The sequence below is a fragment of the Budorcas taxicolor genome, chromosome 19, assembly GCF_023091745.1.
Source record: "Budorcas taxicolor isolate Tak-1 chromosome 19, Takin1.1, whole genome shotgun sequence".
Classification (NCBI taxonomy): Eukaryota; Metazoa; Chordata; class Mammalia; order Artiodactyla; family Bovidae; genus Budorcas; species Budorcas taxicolor.
The window spans coordinates 55,420,426-55,441,113 of record NC_068928.1 but is presented as its reverse complement, the minus strand read 5'-3'; the positions used below and the strand labels follow the sequence as shown (position 1 = coordinate 55,441,113).

At 63.6% G+C, this 20,688-nt stretch overlaps 2 protein-coding genes across 7 annotated transcripts in view; one reads left to right on the top strand and one right to left on the bottom strand.

Annotated features, from left to right (window-relative positions):
- The window catches only part of TMEM94 (transmembrane protein 94), a 34,998-nt gene extending 29,649 nt beyond the window's left edge, over nucleotides 1-5,349 (top strand). For 3 of the 5 annotated variants that reach the window (XM_052658538.1, XM_052658535.1, XM_052658536.1), the window contains exons 19-32: nucleotides 431-612; nucleotides 702-840; nucleotides 1,088-1,203; nucleotides 1,314-1,413; nucleotides 1,754-1,862; nucleotides 2,019-2,208; nucleotides 2,437-2,514; nucleotides 2,750-2,835; nucleotides 3,245-3,326; nucleotides 3,545-3,693; nucleotides 3,776-3,870; nucleotides 3,975-4,068; nucleotides 4,230-4,400; nucleotides 4,569-5,349. In XM_052658538.1, coding sequence (XP_052514498.1) covers nucleotides 431-612; nucleotides 702-840; nucleotides 1,088-1,203; nucleotides 1,314-1,413; nucleotides 1,754-1,862; nucleotides 2,019-2,208; nucleotides 2,437-2,514; nucleotides 2,750-2,835; nucleotides 3,245-3,326; nucleotides 3,545-3,693; nucleotides 3,776-3,870; nucleotides 3,975-4,068; nucleotides 4,230-4,400; nucleotides 4,569-4,641 — 1,664 coding nt within the window. In that variant the 3' untranslated portion in view covers nucleotides 4,642-5,349. The remainder of the gene's footprint in view (nucleotides 1-430; nucleotides 613-701; nucleotides 841-1,087; nucleotides 1,204-1,313; nucleotides 1,414-1,753; nucleotides 1,863-2,018; nucleotides 2,209-2,436; nucleotides 2,515-2,749; nucleotides 2,836-3,244; nucleotides 3,327-3,544; nucleotides 3,694-3,775; nucleotides 3,871-3,974; nucleotides 4,069-4,229; nucleotides 4,401-4,568) is intronic. The other 2 variants (XM_052658537.1, XM_052658539.1) reach the window with 2 other exon arrangements.
- Nucleotides 5,350-5,600: 251 nt separating this feature from the next.
- Nucleotides 5,601-19,791, bottom strand: CASKIN2 (CASK interacting protein 2). 2 transcript variants are annotated; one of them, XM_052658540.1, is made up of 20 exons: nucleotides 19,687-19,791; nucleotides 18,016-18,563; nucleotides 13,431-13,482; nucleotides 12,788-12,885; nucleotides 12,282-12,427; nucleotides 12,085-12,180; nucleotides 11,867-11,997; nucleotides 11,575-11,683; nucleotides 11,148-11,256; nucleotides 10,832-10,926; nucleotides 10,132-10,393; nucleotides 9,885-10,006; nucleotides 9,712-9,772; nucleotides 9,507-9,598; nucleotides 9,199-9,309; nucleotides 9,019-9,120; nucleotides 8,802-8,940; nucleotides 7,216-8,664; nucleotides 6,901-7,123; nucleotides 5,601-6,517 (listed from the first exon to the last, which is right to left on the bottom strand). In XM_052658540.1, exons 2-20 carry the CDS (start codon nucleotides 18,107-18,109, stop codon nucleotides 6,427-6,429), a joined length of 3,582 nt encoding a protein of 1,193 aa, XP_052514500.1. In that variant the 5' UTR covers nucleotides 18,110-18,563; nucleotides 19,687-19,791; the 3' UTR covers nucleotides 5,601-6,426. The 2 variants fall into 2 exon arrangements, with proteins under 2 accessions (XP_052514500.1, XP_052514501.1); XM_052658541.1 differs by having other exon boundaries at nucleotides 18,016-18,514; nucleotides 19,687-19,749.
- Between the last annotated feature and the right edge of the window lie 897 nt (nucleotides 19,792-20,688).

Sequence of the window (20,688 nt, the reverse complement as noted above, 5' to 3'; positions counted from 1 at the left end):
TAGTGTGTGTGCAGCCTCAGCCTGATTGGAATCGGACAGAAGACCTGGTCACAAACACTGCTGTAACAGAGAGATTCAGAGCTCCACGCACCCCTCCCCACTCTGTCAGACACACAGCCTTCAGGGGTCTTGTGACCCAAGAGCCCGTGAACTGAAGCCAAGGCTGAGGGTGGGGCCCGCCTCCTGGCCTGGGACCAGGGATGGTCACCTGACTGATGAGTACCTTTCCTTGTCTCTCCCCCACCATCCCCGTCTGCCCCCGTGTCTGTCGGCTCCTTTCCTGTCTTGGTTGTACATGTGTGTGGTCCCCTGGGGCCTGTGTGCTCATTGATCTGGGCGTGGCGCCCACGTGTGTGGCCCCGGGCTGCCTCCTGGAACCCGCCGGCTCCTGGGTGTCCTGGCCGGGCTCTGTGCCTGGTGCCTCCTGAAGAAGGGATCGGGGAGGTGCTGGAGAAGGAAGACTGCATGCAGGCCCTGAGCGGCCAGATCTTCATGGGCATGGTGTCCTCCCAGTACCAGGCCCGCCTGGACATTGTGCGCCTCATCGACGGGCTCGTCAACGCCTGCATCCGCTTCGTCTACTTCTCATTGGAGGATGAGCTCAAAAGCAAGGTTGGGGAGCCCCTGACCCCTCTGCTCCCGCTGCCCCTTTCCCCACGGCCTCTGGGGCCCCTCTGGTCATCGCTGTCTGCCTGGTGCAGGTGTTTGCGGAGAAGATGGGCCTGGAGACGGGCTGGAATTGCCACATCTCCCTCACGCCCAACGGTGACATGCCTGGCTCCGAGATCCCCCCCTCCAGCCCCAGCCACGCTGGCTCCCTGCATGACGACCTGAACCAGGGTGAGGGCAGAGGTTTGCTGTGGGCACGAGGTGGGTGTGGGCCGTCCCCCCCTTCCTTGGAGCTACAGCTAGAAAGAACCTCCCGGGATCCCTCCTAGGAAGCTGGCTCTGATCCCTTGCAGTAGCTACAGTCTGCAGGGTCGGGGGAGAGGAGAACTCGAGAAGGAAGTTTTGTGCCATCTTCAGGGCTAGGAAAGGCCCCCAGAAGGCTGGCCCCAAGGTGAGGGACAGGCTTTTGTCCCCGCAGCGTCCCGAGACGACGCGGAAGGACTCCTTCTAATGGAGGAGGAGGGTCACTCGGACCTCATTAGCTTCCAGCCCACGGACAGCGACCTCCCCAGCTTCCTGGAAGACTGCAATCGGGTACTACTGTGTCCCTGGAGCTTTGGGGTTGGCAACGGGGCTGGTCTAGGGCAGGGGAGCCAGCAAGGGAGGAGGAGCCTTGAGGCCACGCGCATCTCTGCTCCTTGCAGGCCAAGCTGCCCCGGGGCATCCACCAGGTGCGGCCCCACCTGCAGAACATCGACAACGTGCCCCTGCTGGTGCCCCTCTTCACCGACTGCACCCCCGAGAGTGAGTGCTGTGACTGGGCGCTCGTCCAGCCCGGCCCCGGGTGGAGCACTGCCAGCCCCTGGCACCCCACGGGCTCCGGAGGGGTGTTGGTTTCCCATGTAGGGAGCAGAGGAAGCTGGGCTGGGAGGAGCCGGGGAGTCTCGTGGGCAGGAGCCCAGCATAGCCCATTCTAGGGACTCAGAAGTGACAGTATTTGTATGTTTATGACGTTGGGGGTAGGATGGCTCCAAAGAGGGGCCTGATTTCTGTCGTCTCCTGCCCTGGCCTGTGGGTCTCTGCCCAGTGCCCCAGGTGGGGCTCCAACGGCCTGACCCTTGTGCCCCCGACTCTGCCCCCTCAGCCATGTGTGAGATGATCAAGATCATGCAGGAGTACGGGGAGGTGACCTGCTGCCTGGGCAGCTCCGCCAACCTGCGGAACAGCTGCCTCTTCCTCCAGAGCGACGTCAGGTCAGCGTGACAGCCCAGAGCCAGGACTCCCCATGACCGGCCTGGGCCTGGCGGGGAGAGGAGGAAGCAGGGGGCTGGCTCTGTCCCCTGGGAGATGGATGGGGTCTTGGCCGACCCCAGTTGATGGGCACGCTTTCCCCTTCCCATGCTGAGCAGCATCGCCCTGGACCCCCTGTACCCATCCCGCTGCTCCTGGGAGACCTTCGGCTACGCCACCAGCACCAGCATGGCCCAGGCCTCGGATGGCCTTTCCCCTCTGCAGCTCTCAGGGCAGCTCAACAGCCTGCCCTGCTCGCTGACCTTCCGCCAGGAGGAAACCATCAGCATCATCCGGCTCATCGAGCAGGTGGGGGCTCACGCGTGCCCGGGGGCAGAGGTCAGAGCCTGCTAGGGTGGGGAGTCGCTGTGCAGGACCTGCCTGGGCTCCCGGGGGCGCTTCACCTCTGGGCGCAGCTCTCCCAGGAGGTTTAGTTTGCCTCAGCCGCTCGCTAACGTGACCATCTGCCACATCTGGCTGAAGCGTGTCAGCTGCAGGGTCTGAGCGCAGCCACCCCCCGCCCTTCCCACTGCCTAGGCCCGGCACGCCACCTACGGCATCCGCAAGTGCTTCCTCTTCCTGCTGCAGTGCCAGCTGACGCTTGTGGTCATCCAGGTGAGGTGGGGCCGGCACGGGCATCGGCACCCTCCCACCCTTGGCTCCTGTGCCCCGGGGCCAGTTGAGAGGCTGGGAGGAGGCAGCACAACCTGGGAGCCCCCCAGAGCCTCTGAGAACCCCCGCTGGCAGAATCATGTCCCGTCCAGCCCTCTGAGTGCAGGGCGAGGCAGCCCCGGGGCTGCATCTGACTCTGCTGGAATCTAATTGGACTTCCCGGCTCTTCCTGGCCTAGTTCCTCTCTTGCCTCGTCCAGCTGCCGCCAATCCTGAGCACCACCGACATCCTGTGGCTGTCCTGTTTTTGCTACCCTCTGCTCAGGTGAGAGGCCGGGCCGCCGCCGATGTCCAGGGCCAGGATGTCCCCGAGTGTCCCCAGGAGCCCAGGTTCAGGAAGCCATGCTAGTGCCCCCCATCTTGGGGGCCCCCTTCCTTGTCAAAGCCTGTCTGCCCAGCACAGTTGCCCTCACTCTTGGGACTCCTGAAAAGCTTCTCCTAGGGAAGAATTGCGGGACATGGGGACTTCCCTGAAGGTCCAGTGGCTAAGACTCCATGCTCCCAGTGCAGGGGGTCCAGGTTCAAATTCTGGTTGAGGAACTGGATCAACCGGTGCAGCCAAATAAATAAATAGAAGTAAATATTTTTTAAAAGGAAAAGCATAATTAAAAAAAAAAGAGAATTGGGGGCACAGGGTCATAGTCCCTATCCTTCACCGTGTCCCTGTTTTTTAGCATCTCTCTGCTGGGGAAGCCCCCACATAGCTCCATCATGTCTATGGCAACGGGGAAGAACCTTCAGTCCATTCCTAAGAAGGTAAGCGACACGGAGCCCATGGGCCTGGGCTTTTCCCAAGGAAGGTGAGTGTGGAGGGGGCTGAGCCCTGGGGGAGCGAGGGGGGATTCCATCAGACCAAAGGGGCGGGTGATACAGAGTGGGGAAAGCTCCTTGCTCCTATCCCCCCCCGGGCCTGCCCACTTCCCGAGGACCCTGTGAACCCACGCACCCGAGTGATGGGTCTCGGCTTCCCGCAGACCCAGCACTACTTCCTGCTGTGCTTCTTGCTGAAGTTCAGCCTCACCATCAGCTCGTGCCTCATCTGCTTTGCCTTCACACTGCAGAGCTTTTGCGACAGGTCCCGGGCCCGCAACCTCACCAACTGCTCCTCCATCATGCTGCCCAGGTGGGTCCCCCCCCGAACCCCCACCCCCGGGGCCACCTCCTCGGGGCCCCAAGGAGGCTGAGCCCACATGTTGCCTTGGCAGCCACGCCGACGCAGCCCCAGCCTGGTTTAATGACTTCGCCAACGGGCTGCTGTCGGCTCAGAAACTCGCCGCTGCCCTGATTGTCCTACACACTGGTGAGGGGCGCCCTGGAGCCGGGTGGGGGGCAGGGGGTACTCCCCGGGGACAGGGCCTCTGGCCGTGGGAGGTCTGACACGCGCCACGACCCTGTTTTCCCCAGTCTTCATCTCCATCACCCACGTGCACCGCACCAAGCCCCTGTGGAGGAAGAGCCCCCTGACGAACCTGTGGTGGGCTGTGACCGTGCCCGTGGTGTGAGTCTCTGGGGTGGAGGGCGGGAGCCGGGGAGGGGCTGTGATGCGAGGTGGGCTTTGGGCCAGGGGCTGAACGGCACCCTCCGGGCACGCCTCCTGCTAAGAAGGGCAGGGAAGGAAGCAGGGGGTCCCGACTGACGCGGGGCTGCTGCCTCCCGCAGGTTGCTGGGGCAGGTGGCCCAGACGGCAGTGGACCTGCAGCTGTGGACACACAGGGACAGCCGTGTCCACTTCGGCCTGGAGGACGTGCCTCTGCTGACGTGGCTCCTGGGCTGCCTGTCCCTGGTCCTCGTGGTGGTCACCAATGAGGTCGTGAAGCTGCACGAGATCCGGTGAGCCACCAGCAGGGCGTGTCCCCTCTGGGCTCAGGCATGTTCCCTAGTCACCTCCTGCCTCACCCTGCTACAGCCTTCCTGCTGCACGCACCCTATCCTCTGCGTCCTGTCCATCCCTGGCCTCGGCCTCTGCGCTAACCTGGTCTTCAATCTCCACCCCACCAGGGTCCGCGTCCGCTACCAGAAGCGACAGAAGCTGCAGTTTGAAACTAAGCTGGGCATGAACTCTCCTTTCTGAGCCGCTGGCCATGGCGGCCATAGTTGCCATGGTCTCCGGGGCTGAAGCCGCACCCATTTCTGCATCTGCGGAGTTGATATCGTGAACGTTTCAGGGTTCGCTCTTGCGCCGCGTGGCCCTGGAGGCCCAGCTCCCGGTGTCAGACCCGGCTGTGGTCCCCGTCCCGGGGCTTCCTGCAGAGATGGAGAGCTGCAGCCTCCGTCCAGGACCGTCCGGCTCTTCCTCGCCATGGGGAGACCCCTGGGCTCTTGAATGTATGACCTCGTGTGCTTAGCAGAGGGGCCCTCGGCCCCCTCCACCTGTGGGCTGCCCCGCTCCAGGGCCCCCTGACCAAGCGCCGCCTGGCCTTTGGGCAGAGCCGTGGACCATGGGGCCTCTGGTGGGAGGGCAGTTCTGGGATGTGCCGGCGGTCCTCCAGGGCGCCGCTGGAGGCTGGGGCGGCAGGGCGCCCTCCCCGGGCCCTCTTCATCCTGTCTTCCTGGGGCAGAGCCCGCTCCTCCTCTGTGGGGGCCTCACGCTGGGGCCCAAAGACAGAGCCAAGCCCCCACGTGGCTCGAGAACATCCTCCTGGGCCGCCCTTGGGCAGACCATGGAGCCAGTCCTGGAGGCATGGCCCGGGACCTCCTTCCAGCCTCAGCCCCAATTACCCTGTGAGAATGTTTTTACTGGTGTATATTTTTTACTGGAAATGAGCCTTTTGGGAATGAATACAGACTGGTTTGTATTAAAACTTAAAAACTCCTGAAGCAAAACCTGTGGCTGGTCCCTGAGGCAGCCACGAAGGGGCCCACCCAAGGGTCGGGCCAGTGAGGGATCCCCTGCCCGAAGGTGAGTTGGGGGGGGCCCAGGCCTTCTCCCCACCCTCCACATTGCGGGGGGCCACTCAGGTCGGGCTCAGGCGCGACCCCTGGGCTCAGAGGTTTACGGCGCACATCCAAACACACACAGCACGGTCTTGTGGAATGACACTTTTATTGGTGTTAGTTGGGGGAAGAGGTTAAATGCTTACAGAGCTGGGGCCTGGGCCAGGCATGTCAGGCTTGCATCCCCAGGCGGGCAGTGGGTGCTCTCCCTGTGGTCCGAAGCCCCTCCCCCACTGTGTCCTCACAGGCAGTTATAGATAGAATAAATTCCATTTAAAATATATGCATTTCTCTCTGCTTAAAAAACAACATTTACAGTTGGAAACGTTTGGACTCTGGGGATCTGTTCGAGGGACCTGTTAATCCCACCAGCCCCGCCGCAGACAGCTTTGCCTCGCTGAGGGCAGGCAGGGGCGGGGCCTGAGGCTGGCTAGGTGCCGCTGATGGTGAGAGCAGGCCCCTGGCCCTTGACACGTCCTGTGTGCACCTGCGGGGGCCGGGCCAGATGCCCTGCCGCCTCCAGCCTCTCAGGGTTCCAGGACCGCATGGTGGGTGGCCAGGGGACCTTGGCACAGGCACTTGAGACACTGGGGAGGTGGTGGGGTAGAAAGAAGGCACCCCAGAAGCCTGGCCACCATTCTTCCAGGACAGGAAGCTCTTACCAGGGTCCCTGTCCGAGAAGCAAGGTCCTCCCCTCAGATTACACGCTTGGGGTGGGGTTGGGGGGCTTTGCTGAGACGTCAGGTTCTGAAAAGTCCCCTCCGCTCTGCACGGGGCTGCTGTGGGGACGGCCGCAGGCTGGGGGTGGCAGGAGGGACCCCGCTTGGGCGGTGGGGGTGTCTTCTGCGCTGGGGGGGGGGAGGGCGGTGGGCACTGTGGGAGGTGGCGCTAGGCACTGCCGAAGGCTGCTGGCAGGTCCGGCTCAGTCCAGCATAGCATCCAGCTGGTCAGCCAGGGCATCGAACATGGTGCTGATGTCATCTAGGATGTGCTTGGTGGAGGCGCCGGGGGTGCTGTGGCAGGGAAGGGCCAGGTCAGACGAGCCAGCGGTCTGCACCCTGCTGGCCCTGGGCACAGGGCCTGGCTGGGGCGAGCACTGGGCGTGCATCTTGTCCCGTTTCTCACAACTTCCCAAGGTCACGGGAGTCACGGACCCTTCCTCCCACAGAGGCACTGGGGTTCACAGAAGTGACGTCCAAGCTCGCATGCCTCTTAAGTGCCACTTGCCTGCAGGCCAGATCTGGGTGACCCCTCCCCGTGGGGACCCCCCCCCCAGCCTGAGGGTCTGATTGCCATGACATTGATGTCCCCTCCCCATCATGCCCAGACCCTGGGGGAAGGACTCGGGGGGTGGGAGGAGCTGCTCTTAAGTTTCCCGTTCTCCCAGCACCCTCACCCCTCTCGCTCCTCAGCGCCAATGCTCTTCTCCGCGGCTCGCAGTGCAGCTGCCAGGGACGAGCTGGTCTGCTCCAGTCTCTGCTGGGCCCGGCCTGGGCCTGCGGGCCCCGTGCTCTCCGGCCTTGGAGGGGGCACCGGGCGGGGGCCGAGCCGGGGAGCCAGCTTAGGGCCAGAAAATGCCAGCTGGGTGCAGGCCACCGACACAGGCTTGGGGGCTGTTCCTGCAGAGACAAAGAGATTGGCTTGTGACTCAGCTGAGCCGGACACAGGCCCTGCCCACACCACCCTCTCCCTGCAAGCCCCGGCTTCATACCTGCTCCAGGCACCTTGATGAGGGCAGCGGGGGCAGCCGGGGGCTCCGTCTCCCCGGGCCGCTGACTATTTTCCAGGGTGGGCCCGAGGGGCTGGGCCGGGAGGCTGGGGGAGAGAGGGGCTGGAGCTCCAGGGGTGGGAAGGCTGCTTGGGTCAGGCCGGGGAGGGCTGGGAGAGGCCGCGGAGGACTCGCTGGGGGTCTGCGAGGGCTGGGGGGCAGGGGCGTTGGGCGTGGCACCCGCCACTCCGAAGGCCAGGAGTGCTGTCTGCAGTGGCCCCCTCTCCCGGCACTTGGGCCTCCGTTTAACAGTGTCTGACTCTGTGAGGTTGAAGTCGAGGCCGGCAGGCACCAGCGTCTCCCGGGGTGGGGGTCCTGCTGGCTTGGGCCGCTGTTTGATGGTCAGGTTCCCCTCCTCCGCAAAGGGGAGCCCTTCCCCTGAGCTGCCCCTAGACGGGGGTGTCCCCTCCGGCCCGGGGTCCTCCTCCTCCGTGTCCGATGCGGCACCGGCCGGGGTAGGCAGGCCGGGGGGCTCCGAGGGGCCTGTGGGTTCACTCAGTGTTCGCCTCCGGGGCCCCGAGGCCCCCTCCTTGGGCCCCGGGCTTCCATCCGGTGGTGGGGGCTCCGGGGCAGAGCCAGAGACGGAGCTGAGGCGCTTGGGGGGTGGGGGCGGGGGGCCTTTGCGGCGAGCCCGGAGGGCAAAGGACTGGCTGCGGGGAGCCCCCCGCATTGGGGTCGGGCTGGGGCTGGTCCGGGCGAGGGTGCTGCGTCCTGGTCGCCGAGTGAGGGTGGCGTAGCTGCCCAGGGCACTATCCACTGGCCCTTCGGCCTCCCCGTCGGCCTCCCCCTCAGCCGGGCCGGGGCGGCTCAGGCTGTGGGACCGGCGCTTGGGCCGCGGGGGGTCTGGAGGAGTGGCCGGGGGGCCAGCCAAGTAGGAGAAGGCCCGGGGAGCACCCGGAGGCGGCCCAGGGGCTGGGCTGGAGGGTGAGGCCTGGGGGTACATGAAGACGTAAGGCAGGGGCCCTTGGCTGGGAAGTGGGGAACAGAGTTTTGGGGGCCGCTCTGTGCCCTCTGGAAGATTCCTCTCCTGTGGGGTGTTGGGGTCCCCGCCACTGGGCTGGGGGGCAGGCTGTTCCTGCGAGTGGCCGGACCCCCGTGAGCGGGCCCCAATGCTCTCCTGGCTTGGGGAGCGGGCAGGGGGCAGGGGGAGTGGCTCAGGGCTGCCCCCTGCCATGGCCGCCTGGAGCTCCGGGCTTAGCTCGCTGCCCTGGAAGGTGAGGAGGCGTGGGCTGGCCGCAGGGGGCCCGTCCCCGTTCTCCAGCCCCTCGATGGCCATCAGTTCCGGGCCCCTGGCCAGCCGGCGGCCACCTTCCCCTGGGGACTCCCCCTGCAGTAGGCCCCGCCGGAGCTCAGCCAGCCGCTTCACCCCCAGCATGAGCTTCTTCTGATGACCTGAGAGCAGGAGGATAGAGGCGGCAGGGTGAGCTGGGGCTGGAGAGGGTACCCCTCATCCCTCCTGAGCCTGAAACATCTTGGGGGCCCTCGGAGGCACATGGAGGCCCAGCCAGAAGGCCCAGGGCAGTCCTCACCGAGCTTGTTGACGCCGATCTCCTGCAGCTCCTCCCAGGTGAGGTCAGCCACCAGCCCCATGGAGTCGTAGCCACTGCTCACCAGCTGCTTGTGGTACTGAGGCAGCCCCAGGGCGCACAGCCACTCTAGCAGGTCCGCCTGCAAGAGCCGCACTGTTGGCCCCCAAGCCAGGAGGGCTCAGCCGGCGGTGGGAGCCCGTGCCTGCCGCCCACTCACCGGGATGTAGTTGGGCAACCACTCCGCGATGCTCAGCTGGGCGATTTCCGAGGCGATCTTCTTCCTGTGCCCAGGCTTGGTCACCCCGATGGCCGTCAGGTCCTGCCACACAAAGTCGTGCCGTCAGGCCACCTCCCCTGGCCACGGGTTCCTGCCCTGCCCTCCCGCTGTGGCACCAACCTCGGGCGTCATGCGGCTGATAGTTGGCACGTCGTAGCCGGCCTGCAGAAAGTGGGCAGTGTAGCCCTCCAGCTGGAACTCGCTCAGCCAGTTATGAATGGCCTGAGCATCCTGCAAGTTGGGGGGAGGGGGTGCCATTAATGGCGCTGAGCCTGCTGGGGGAGGGGGCTGAGTGCCAAGGCCACAGTCCTGCCACTGACCCCAGCCCCCGCCCAGGGGCCTGGTCCGAACAGGAACTCAAGTCCACCCTGAGGCCCATCCTGCCCCCTCCTCTGGGCCCATAGCCACCTCCCCGGTGGAGGTCACACCTTCCCCTCCAGCAGCTGCTCAGGCCTCACGTCCTGGGTGAAGTGCTGCTCCCCCGAGCGACAGTTGGCCAGAGGGCGGTGGTTCGGGTTGTCTTTGAGGACGGAGAGAAATGCATTCAGGATGGCAGGATGCAGGGGTGCCAGGTCCTCAGCACCCCCACCTGCATCTCTCCTGGCCCACCCAGGCCCCCACCTCCCTTCCTACCTGCTAGGGACGCGGGCTGTAGTCCTGGAGGCACCTGGTCGTCTCCAGCAGAGGGCAGCGGCTGGAGATAGGAAGGCGATGTCTCTTGTTTGGGGAACTGGCAGTGGGAGGCAGGGGAAGGGGAGGAGAAGGGGTTCAGCCCTGGTCCCAAGAGCCCCCCACCCCCCACCCACCTGGGCGTTCTCGATAAGGAGGCCGGTGCTGTGGCCGTTGGTGCCCTCGGAGCTCTGCCCGCTGCCGGCACTGCGGATGCTGCCCACGCTGCCCTCACTGCCCACGCTGTTCCTGTCACCTGCTGCGGGGGCAGGAGCCAAGCGGTCAGAACCCCGGTGGGCCCCACCCACAGCTGGCTGGCTGGCCAGAGCCAGACGCTCACGCCGGTGCCCAGCATCGCCATACCCGCTCCCGGAGAGGACATACCTGGGCTGTCTGGGCTGAGGCCCACCCGGGGCAGCTGGCCATAGGTGAGGGGGTGCAGGGGCTCCTCGGCAGGGGGCTGCGGTGTCCTGGAGAAGCCTGGGCGCAGGGGGGTGGGCACAGAGGGTAGGCGGGGTGCCAAGACACCCACCCGCTTGCTGACCACCTCGACGATGCCCGGGGGAAAGTAGCCCACACGGTCGGTGCCCCTCTGGCTCTCGTGGATGTGGCCCTTCCAGCGGCCGTCTGGGTGCTGCTCAAGCACCTGTGGCAGATGGGCAGGGGGGCATGGTCACTTCCTGCGCCAAGTGGCCAGCCTGCAGCCATGGTCCAGCTCCTCCCCTCCCCACAGGGAGCACCCCCTGATGCTCAAGTGGGCCTATAGTCCTGCCCCTGCCAGCATCCAGCCCAACCCCCGGGTTGCCTCCAGGGCAAACAAAGAGTCTGGAGTCAGCCTGGGTTCAGACCCCAGCTCCACTGCAGGCTAGCTTGTGACTCTGGACAAATCACTTTAATTCTTTTAAGCCTCAATTCTGTCAGCTCTAAAAAAGAAAGTGATAAGAACACCTACCTTACTTAGATGGGAAAGAATTCAATGAGATCGTGCAAATAAAGACCTTAACACAGAGCCTGATCCACAGCAAGTGCCCAAGTGACAGCAACCAATTGTGTTCTCAGAGGAACGCCTGCTTCGGGTCCTCACCGTGATGACGTCCCCTGCCCGGATGTTGAGGGCAGTGGGGTCGTGGAGGTTCCAGAAATCCTTGAGCGCCCGCACCTTCAGGATCCCTGAGGCCTCTGAGACAAGGAAGAGGACAGGTGTCATTTGAGGGTTCCCAGGGCATTTTCCCACCTCTCCAGTCCCCTTTCTGACCCTCCCCCAGGTCCCTGCCCCTTCATCCCCACAGCATCCCCCCGGCCAGCCCCAGGAATGTGATATCCGCTCCTCTTCCACTCCCGGGGACCCTCTGGAGTGGCTCTGAAGCCCCTGGGCTGGGTCTTCTCCCCACCACGCGCACCCCGCAGGAGCTGCTTAATCTCCCGGCTGGCCTGGGAGGTGGTGAACTGGTTCACGATGTCCAGCGCCGTCTGGTTATACGTGTTCCGAATGTTCACATCCACCCCTCCCTAGGCACACAGAGCGGGGTCAGCCTGTGCTGAGCACCGGGTTGGCCGCTTCTCCCAATTCCCACAGCTACCCAGGAAGTAGCTACTGTTTTCGTATTTTACACAAGGAAATGGAAGCTCAAATTTGTTCTGGGATGAGCTCAACACTCAGCCAGTGAAAGGAAGAACTGGGGCTCGAACCACATCTATCTGCTTTCCAACCACTTGGGCCCCAACCCATGCAGGACACTCCTTCTCTTGCCTCCCCAGCCAATCTTGGATCCAGCACCCGGCGGGGACCTGTATACACATGTGGGGTAACCAGGGGTCGACACCCACCTCCAGGAGCAGCCGCACCACCTCAGTCTTGCCGTACAGCGCGGCCTCGTGGAGCGCCGTGCCTGTTTTGGTCTGGCGGTTGATCTCAATCCCGGCTCTCAGGAGCTGCCTGCAGATGGGAGGGCGAGTGACTGGCGTCAGAGGCAGCGGGTACAGAAGGAGAAGCTGATCGCTGGGGGTTGGGAGAGCGATCCAGAGCAAGGGTGAAGGGGGTAGTGGGGCAGGGCATTGAGGGGACGTTAACAGTCCCATAGGAAGAGGAGGAGGAAGCTGGGGGAGCCCTGGTGGGTACCTGATGACCTCTCTGTGGCCATTCTTGGCAGCCAAGTGCAGGGGCGTGGTGTAGTTGGGGTCACACGGGTCCTTGGCCTCCCCCTCCAGCAGGGCCACGCATAAGTGGCTGTTCAATAACAGCTGGGCCACCTGCGGCAACCGGCACTTGGGTAGGGCCTCCCCCTGGAGACCCCACGCACGCCCAGAACCCAGTACCCCAAGGGCAGCAGGCCTCACCTTGAGCCGTCCAAACTCACAGGCCAGGTCCAAGGGTGTCTTCTTGGCCTTGTTGACCAGGCAGGGGTTGGACTGATGCTGGAGGAGCATTTCTGACTGGGGTGGGGGGAGCCGGGTGAGGGTCTCGTCTGGCCGGGCCCCCTGTGCCGGCCCGTGCCCCCAGCCCCAGCGCCCCGTAGGCTGGCAGGCTCACGCACCACTTCGTAGTGTCCATACTGTGCAGCCAGGTGCAGTGGGATCTGCCCGTCCAGCGAGGCGGCGTTCACAGCTGCAGAGGCGCGCAGCAGCAGCCTCACGGGCTCCAGGCGGCCCTGCCAGGCCGCGTAGTGCAGTGGGCGCATGCCTGCAGGAGGGGACAGGTTTCTGAAGGAGGTCCTGGGACAGCCTGGGGTCAGGGGAAAGAACTAAGCCCGGCTGGAGGGGAGAAGACCCAGAAGAAGCTGGATGTGGCCAGGAAGAGGCTGGGCTGAAGCCAGAAGGCCACTGTGCCCACCACAGAGGATCTGGTGACCTTGTAACCTCAACTTCCCCAGCTGGATAATGGGCTCTCAGTACCACCCACGACCCCAGTAGGCTGTGAAGACTGACGAGGTCCAGCATCTGCAAGCTCCGAGAAGCCACGCCCACATCCCTTGGCACTGCCGTGATGTGGCAGGGGCATGCTGACCCCAGGGTCTGGGGATGGGCGTGCCTGGGTTCTCACCATTGCTGTCCTTGATATCCACGGTGGCCTGAGCCTCCAGCAGCAGGGCGATGAGCTCCAGGCTGCCCCCCAGGGCGGCATGGTGGAGAGCCGAAAAGCTGGCGTGGTAGGACACAGGTCAGGGGTGTCAGGCAGCAGTCTCCACCCCCGAAATCCTGGTCTTCCAGGGCAGACTCATCCTGGGGGCTGGCGTGGCTGAGTTACTTGCCCACTGTGGCTGCCCCCCCGCACCGCCCCCACCTCGACACACACACACCCTGCCAGCCGTGCCGTGGGAGCGCAGAGCTGCTGGGCTGCGGCATGAAAGGGCTTAGTGTCTGGGCTGAGAGGCCTGTTTGTCTGGCCTCCCCTTCAGCGGGCCCAGGGGAGGGGGCTGTGGGAGCAGGAGCCCCAGGGCTCCTACCCTCCAGGGAGAAAATGGGGCCCAGCAGGAATCGGACCCAAGGAGGCCCCTCAGTGAGGCCCCCTCCCCGCACTCAGGGACAGCCCCACGGGCAGGCATGCAGGCAGATGGGCCAGAGCGCTCAGCAAACACACTTCCAGGGCCGGGTTTGAGAGGGAAAGGGACTCCAGGCCCCTGATCCTTCCCCGCCCTTCCCCCACCACGCGGTTTTCAAGAGGGGTTGAGGGGGCTCTCACTCACCCATCAGCATCCTGGTAGTTGACATTGAGCCGCTTTGTGGAGCCGAGGAGCTCTGGGGGTTAGAGCAGAGGTGTCAGGGCACCCCTACCCACCCCTGACCCAGGGTCCCTCCAGCCCACTGCTCGGCTCCCGCTGACCTCTCGGAGTGCAGAAAAGCACCTGTCCCATGGCCCGCCAAGCTGTCTGGTCCCTGTGGCCCTTCACCCTGGCCCATCAGCTGGAGGGCACCGACTGCAGGGAGCTGCTGCAGTGGCCTGGCTTCCCCGGGTCCCTAACCCCACTTGTTTATAGTCGAAGGGGGTGGAGATGGGGGGCCCCCCCAGCCTGCTGTGCCCTCAAAGGACAGGCCCACGAGTGCATGGTTAGCATTCCTGCCTGAATGGGCCGAGGAGCCAGTCTCATTGTTCCACAGGGCTGAGGGGGCTGAGAAAGAAGAGAGAGGAGCCTGAAGCTTGAGGGTGAGAGGGTGGATGCCAGGGCTGGACCCAAGGGCCACGTGCCCGGCCCAGGGGGCATCCTTGAGTGGAGCTAGAGGGGAAGGTGGCATCATGCAGACCCACACCATGTCCCGGCTCTGCCAGGCACTCGCTGTGTGATCTGCAGAAAGTCACTTAACCTCTTCGGTTCAGGGTTCTCATCTGTAAAACGGGCGGATCATAGAAGCCACGCACGAGGGTTGTGAGTACAACGCCTGACCCTCGTGAAAGACGGGAGCTATCAGCATTTAGCGCTCCTTACACGTTAGCCCGTACTCCCGAGATGTGGTGTCTCCAGTGAAAGCTGGTACCATTCCCCCCACTGGCCCCTGTCAGAGGAGGAACTGCAGACTCTGCACCCCACGAGCTCCTGGCAGACAGCTCCATGCCCCGGGGCAGGGGTAGGACACCGGATCAGTCCCCTCTCGGGGACAGGGTTCGTGCAGGCGTGCTCCACGTGTGAGCCAGGGCGCGGGAGGAGGGGGGCAGCGGTCCTCAGGGAGAGGAGAGCGCTGTCACAGGTGGTCCCTGCCTCCTGCTGGAACCCACCCCTGCCGGGAAGGAGGAGGAGGAGGAGGCCCGGCTCAACCCAGCCAGGCACGGTGCCAAGCATGCTGGTCCAGGCCTGCCCCCCAGGCCCCGGTGGGCCCCTGAATACCCCAGCAAGACAGGGCCTCATTCCAATAGGGAGGGACCAAGCGTGCAGTGAGGAGGCGCACAGGACAGGGAGAGGGGGGACAGCTACGTTCAGGGCTGAGCCGAATGGCGCTGCACCGAAAAGGTAAGAGCCGAAGCCTGACGAAGCCGCGAGGTGGCGGAGGCTGCTCCCAGCCATCCTGCAGCCCCCTTGGAAAGTCCTCGTCACACAGAACCGCTCAGCGCAGTGGAGAGAACAGAGGCCCGAGGAGCAGGAAGCGCATGGTTCAAATTCTTCTCCCTCTGCCCAGCTGTGTGACCTTGGCCAGCCCTGGGACCTCTCTGAGCCTCGCTGAGGGCAAGGAGGTCAATACAGAGAAGTCCCTCCACCTGCTGCCTGCCTGGATGGTCCCGGGTGGCCGAGAGGCAGCCCCTCCGGGGAGTGGCAGGACAACGTGACGGGAACAAGGGCAGGGCCAGCCTGGGTGACTCTGTTTTTTTTTTTTTCCAGAACAATGGCCGGAAAGGCGGTGGGGGAGAGGCTCCGAGTGACTGGGCTGGGGACCTTGGCGGGGAGGGTGGAGGGTCCTAGGTTCCTGGCAGCAGCTCCAGGCACTTCCCCTGCGCCACCACCTTCTTCCCAGGCCTGGGCTCTGGGAGTGGAAGGGTCGCGCTCCTGATTTAGGCTCGGGTGGAGGATGTGAGCTCAGCGGGCCACCCCCAGCCCGCTCCATTTCCTCTGGTTGGAGAAGGGGACAGCTGAGAGCAGGGAGGAGGGAGGAAGGGTGGAGGCCAGGCCCGGGCATCGGTCGCCCTCTCCTCCCAGGCACCTGCTCCCTGAGGACCCAGGTGGGCAGGGAGGGCCGGCCCCCCAGTGACCTGGTACCCAACGGAGGAGGCTCAGGGCGCACCCCTCTTTGGACAGCCAGGAAGCTCGAGCCACCGCCCAGAGGGGAAACAGGGAGCCCTTGACGCCTCCCTTCCGGCAGTTCCCTTCACCCTTCTGGGTATGGAGCAGGAGCCCGCAGCCCCTCCCTTCTGAGAGCTGCTTCAGAATCACCTGAAGAACTCTATGATTCTGCAAAGTCCCGGGCTGTCTGTGATGATTCTGTAATTCTGGGGGAGACCAGGGAGTCGGCACTTTCAGAACAATCCCTGGGTGATTCTGACGGACAGCTGAGTGCGGGAGCACAGGGAGGAGGGATCGGGCTTGCGGTGTGATCTGCCACGCCACTGCTGTGCGACCTTGGGCAAATCACTAACCCTCTCTGAGTGTCAGTTTCCTTATCTATAAGTGGATATAGAAGTACCTGTCTCACAGGGAATAGAGGCAACTACAGTATGGCCCCATGGACAGTAGCCTCCCAGGCTCCTCTGTCTGTGGGATTCTCCAGGCAAGAATACTGGAGTGGGTTGCCGTTTGCTTCTCCAGGGGATCTTCCGGACCCAGCGATCAAACCCACATCTCCAGTCTTACAGGCAGAAACTTTACCAACTGAGCCACAAGGGAAGAACCCTAGGGTCTGCAAAGGTCACTTTGGGATCTCCTTTTTGTCACCAGTTTTCCCAGTCCTCTGAGAGGAGGAGACAGGGAGTCCCAGAGAGACAGGGAGTCCCAGGACCCTATGACTCTATGCCTGTGCATAGCCTCTATCCCTATGACTCTATGTCTGTGGGGGAATGGTCATCTTCCCCCACAGACATTCCCCCCTGAGCACCGGGGGCCTTCCCAAAGCCTAGGACCCCAGCTGCAAAGTTCCCGCTACCAGCTTCCAGCCACTTGCCTCCCTAAGGGCCTCATTTTGAGGCCCCAGGGCTACGAGGCCAAGGCCCCACTGGGCAGATCGCCAAAAACAACACCGAGGTGTGGGGAAGAGGGGAGTGGCTCCCACTCTTGGGTCTCTAGGGCCCTCCTTGGCACCTTCCCCTTATTGGGCTCACCCTGCACCCACTTCCCCAGGGCGCAGAGAACACCCTCTCCAACTCCATCTCCCGACAACCTGGATGTCCTGCCCTGGTGTGGAAGCGGGGGCACTCACACATGTGCACAACTCCCAGGCCCTTAAAATCCTTTTTCTGGGCACCCATACTCCCAGGTGTGGGTGGGGATAATTAGACATCTTCGGGTAGCCCGGGAGACTCCTTCCTGTGCAAGGGCCAAGCTGTGTCTTGGGGCTAGAGCCCCAGCACTTGGGGAGGATCCTCTCTCCCCTCCTGTCCCTGCTGGTCAAGGAACTCAGGGGACAAGTCCAGTGTCCTCCTGGGACAGTCCAGGGAGCTTGCCCTGAAGCCCAGAGGTCTACTCTTCTTGGTGCGGGGGGCGGGGGGGGGGCGGGGGGGGGCGGGGGGGGCGGGGGGGGGGCGGGGGGGGCGGGGCGGGGATCTCATTGCAGAGTTACTCAGAAGCTGGAAGTCAGGTGTAGCCACCTGTACACGGAGCTCTCACATCCCCATCGACTAGAGACCCCAGGCTGCAGAGAGACCTCTCTCTCTCAGGAAATTAACTTTGGACACACACCCTCCAGTAGGCTTCAGTAACCGGTTAGATAATATGAACTTTGTTTTAAGCAGAAAGTGAAAGTTGCTCAGTCATAACCGACTCTTTGCGACCCTATGGACTATATAGTCCATGGAATTTTCCAGGCCAGAATACTGGAGTGGGAAGCCTTCCCCTTCTCCAGGGGATCTTCCCAACCCAGGGATCCAAACCCAGGTCTCCCGCATTGCAGGTGGATTCTTTACCAGCTGAGCCACCAGGGAAGCCCAAGAATACTGGAATGGGTAGCTTATCCCTTCTCCAGAAGATCTTTCCGACCCAGGAATCGAACCGGGGTCTCCTGCATCGCAGGCAGATTCTTTACCAGCTGAGCTACCAGGAAAACCCCTCTTTTGGGCAGAATTCCCTGTAAAAAAAGCTATCTTACACTCAAAGGAGCCCACAATAAACGTGTCCCACTGTTGTGATTAAATAATAATAAAAAAGCTACCTTACAAATGTTGTCATCAAATTGATAAAAACACAGAGATGCTCTGGTTGGACTGAGGGGTCAGGGGTGGAGCGCTACCTATTCAGTCTTTCCCAACCCACTCCCAGAAACCCTTTGGCTCCAAAGAACACGCTGGAAAAAACACCTGCTGAAGGCAACTCCACAAGGGCAGGAATTTGGGTTGGTTTTGTTCACTGCTAGAGCTCAGAGCATAGAACAGAGCCTGGCACACAGTAGGCACTCCCCCCAAACTAGAATGAATGTACTTCAATCCTTTTACTTTATAGGTGAGGAAACTGAGGCCCAGAGAGGTTAAGAGATTTGCTTAAGTGCAAGGGGGACCCAACTTCCTCTCTGATGTTCCCACATTGAGGCACTCCCACCCCAAGTTCCCAGATCAGAGTGCCCACTCCCCCCAGGCCTCTCTCTACGGCCTGGCACTCAGAGGAGGGTCTCAGGTAGACAGTCACCCCACCAAGTACTCACTTGTCTTTGTGGCCTTGACCTTAGCCACCAGTTTCTGCACACCAGTCACATCTCCATTCTTGACAGCGAGGATCAGGTCCTGTTCTCGACCCATCCTTCCTGGTCCCTGGGCTGGACTCTGGGCTCAGGGGTCCGGGGCAGAGACAGGGAAACTGGTCTAAGCCGAGATGTCAGGGTGCCATCCCAAAGGGCCGGGCATCTGGTGGGGGGAGAGTGTGTCTGGCGTCCCAGGCAGTGGGCTTCTTGGTAGGCGTTGACGGGTACTCCTTCAAGGTGCTTCGTGAGCTGCCGCCACAAGCAGGAAAGCTGATCTCTGAGGGGGTGGAGGCTGTGTGGAAATCTGGACGGATATCAGCTTGCAGCTTCCGACAGCCCAGGGATGGGCCGGGACTGGGGGCTCCAATCTTCCCAACGCGGCTCAGGAGCACCGGTGCTCACCCAGAGAGAAGCCAGCATTCCCTCATGCCTTGGGCAGCAGGGGCGGCCAGGTCTCGGGGGTCTGGAAAAGGTGTGATCCGCTGAGGGTCTGCTGAAGGCTGGGTCGGAGTCTGTAAGGGTCCCAGAAGCAGGGCTCAGAGAAAGAACAGGACAGAGCTTCCAGGGAGCCCCCAAGTTACCCTGGCTGCCCTTCTAAGTCAAGGGAGAGGCTGAGCCACTCTAAGTGGGAGGGAGCTGCCATGCATGAGAGGAGTATAGGGAGGGGGGAGGGGGTGCTCTGGGAGGGGGAGGCTGAGTCACCGAGGCCCCAGGGCACCTGGCAGTACCTCAACCCTGGGCAGGAGGGGCCCTGGCAGCACGACACACGGGGGCAGGTCGGGCCAGCAGCCTGTTCTCCACAGCCTGAGGCTCTGACACCCACAGACAAGTGGTGGGCCAGAAGGTGGGGCCTGGGAGGGTCAGGCACAGGAGGACTGGCAGGGATCACCCCTCCCCATCTAGGCTCTGCCCTGATCACCGGAAGCCCTAGCCCCAGGGCTCTTTATGAATTCAGAAGGTGGAGTGGGGAGCTATGGCCCCCCCGTCTCTGGCGGAGGGTCTGCCTGCAGGACAGTGAGGCTTTACAGCACCTGTTGCTGACCCATCCTCACCCTAGTGCGGGATGCAGAAGCAGCCGGGCAGAGAACAGAGATGAGAACTGGGGTACTGCTGCTAAATGGGGCTGTCCGCCCTCCCAAGCCTGAATCTAAGTCCCAGAGCCCCGACTTCACTTTAGAAAAGCTTACGTCAGTTTCTCAGTGGCCGAGAATTTGTTGCCCGAGTCCCGTGGCATGAGACTCGCGGCAGGCCTGGGGCCCTAGCTGGGGTCCTCTTACTCCCCAGAAGTCCCAAGCCCAAACCAGATGGCACTCCAGCTCAAAGCCCGCGGCCCCACATTGGGGGAGGGCGCCCCTGGCAGTGCATGGGGTCGGGCTGGCTCCCCCGCCCCCCGGAATGCCAGTCCAGCGCCGCGCAACCCCCCAACCCAGCCCAGCCCAGGCCGACCGGGGAACAAAGCGGCGAGAAGGACCGGAGGGCCAAGCGCCCGGAGGGATTGATGCGGGGAGACGGTGTACTGGCGCGAGGAGGACAGAAGGACCCGACGGATGAAGACGCCCGCGGATCTCGCAAGAAAAGTTACTTTGTGCCCGCCCTCAAGGGTGCTGACCCCCAGATCAGGCCCCGCAGTCTCACCTTTCCCAGCCGCCCCGCCGGGGGTCCGGCCGGTCCTGCTCGGTCCCTGGCCCCCTGGACGGTGGCTCCCACTGCCCCCCCCCCTTTTTCTCCTCCTTTTCCAAGGCCGGCTCGGCGCCTCCCGCAGGAAATCCCGCCCCTCCCCCCTCCCCCCCACCGGATCGGGAGCGGAGGGACTGTCCCGGCCGCGCAGCTGGGCTGTCAGTCAGAGCCTGCGGCCCCGCCCCGGTCCGCGCGGGGCCCCGCCCCGATCCGCGCGAGGTCCCGCCCCACCTCCCCGGGCCCGAGCGTCTGCGCATGCGTCCAGGTGAAGCGGTGCGGGCGGGGACGGGGGGCGGGGACTAGAGAGCGAGCCTCGGCGTCCTGACTGGAGCCCGGGCGCGCGACCTGAGGCTCTGGAGTTCAGACGGACGGGAGAGACACCCTGTGTATGACGGGGTGCGAGAGAGGACGCGATGTGATGGGAACTGGGAATCGAGACCCAGGAATCCCACTTGGGGAGCCCCCCCCTTTCTTCTTCCTCGCCCCTCGTCCTTCCCGGGACTCCCGCAGCGACCTCCGCCCGCGACCCGAAGTCACAGGCCGACGGCCCCTGGTCGGAGCGATGGTGCCACCTAGCGGGCCGTGTGGGGACGGCCCGAGGCGGCGGCGGCGGAGACCCCAGGCTCCGGGAGGCGCTAACGACCGGCTGGGGTGGCGCTTCAGCACCGCCGTGGGTCGGACAGCGCCTCCCGCCGCCCCCCCCAGTCCTGGAAGCCCGGCTTCCGAGCCCCCAGGCAGGGACCCAACAGAAGGACCTGAAGGAACTGCGGGCCCCCCTAAGCCTGCACCTGGCGGCCCGTGGTGGCCCTCAGTGTGCGAAGCCGAATTGGGGAACCCAGCGTTCTCCCTTCTCTAACCCCTCCTTCCTCCCGGTCCAGCCTGGGTGGTGCGGACTAGGCAGTCCGGGGTTGCGGAGGGGAGGGTCACGCTTATAACTCTTCATACGACGCTTTCAAACGC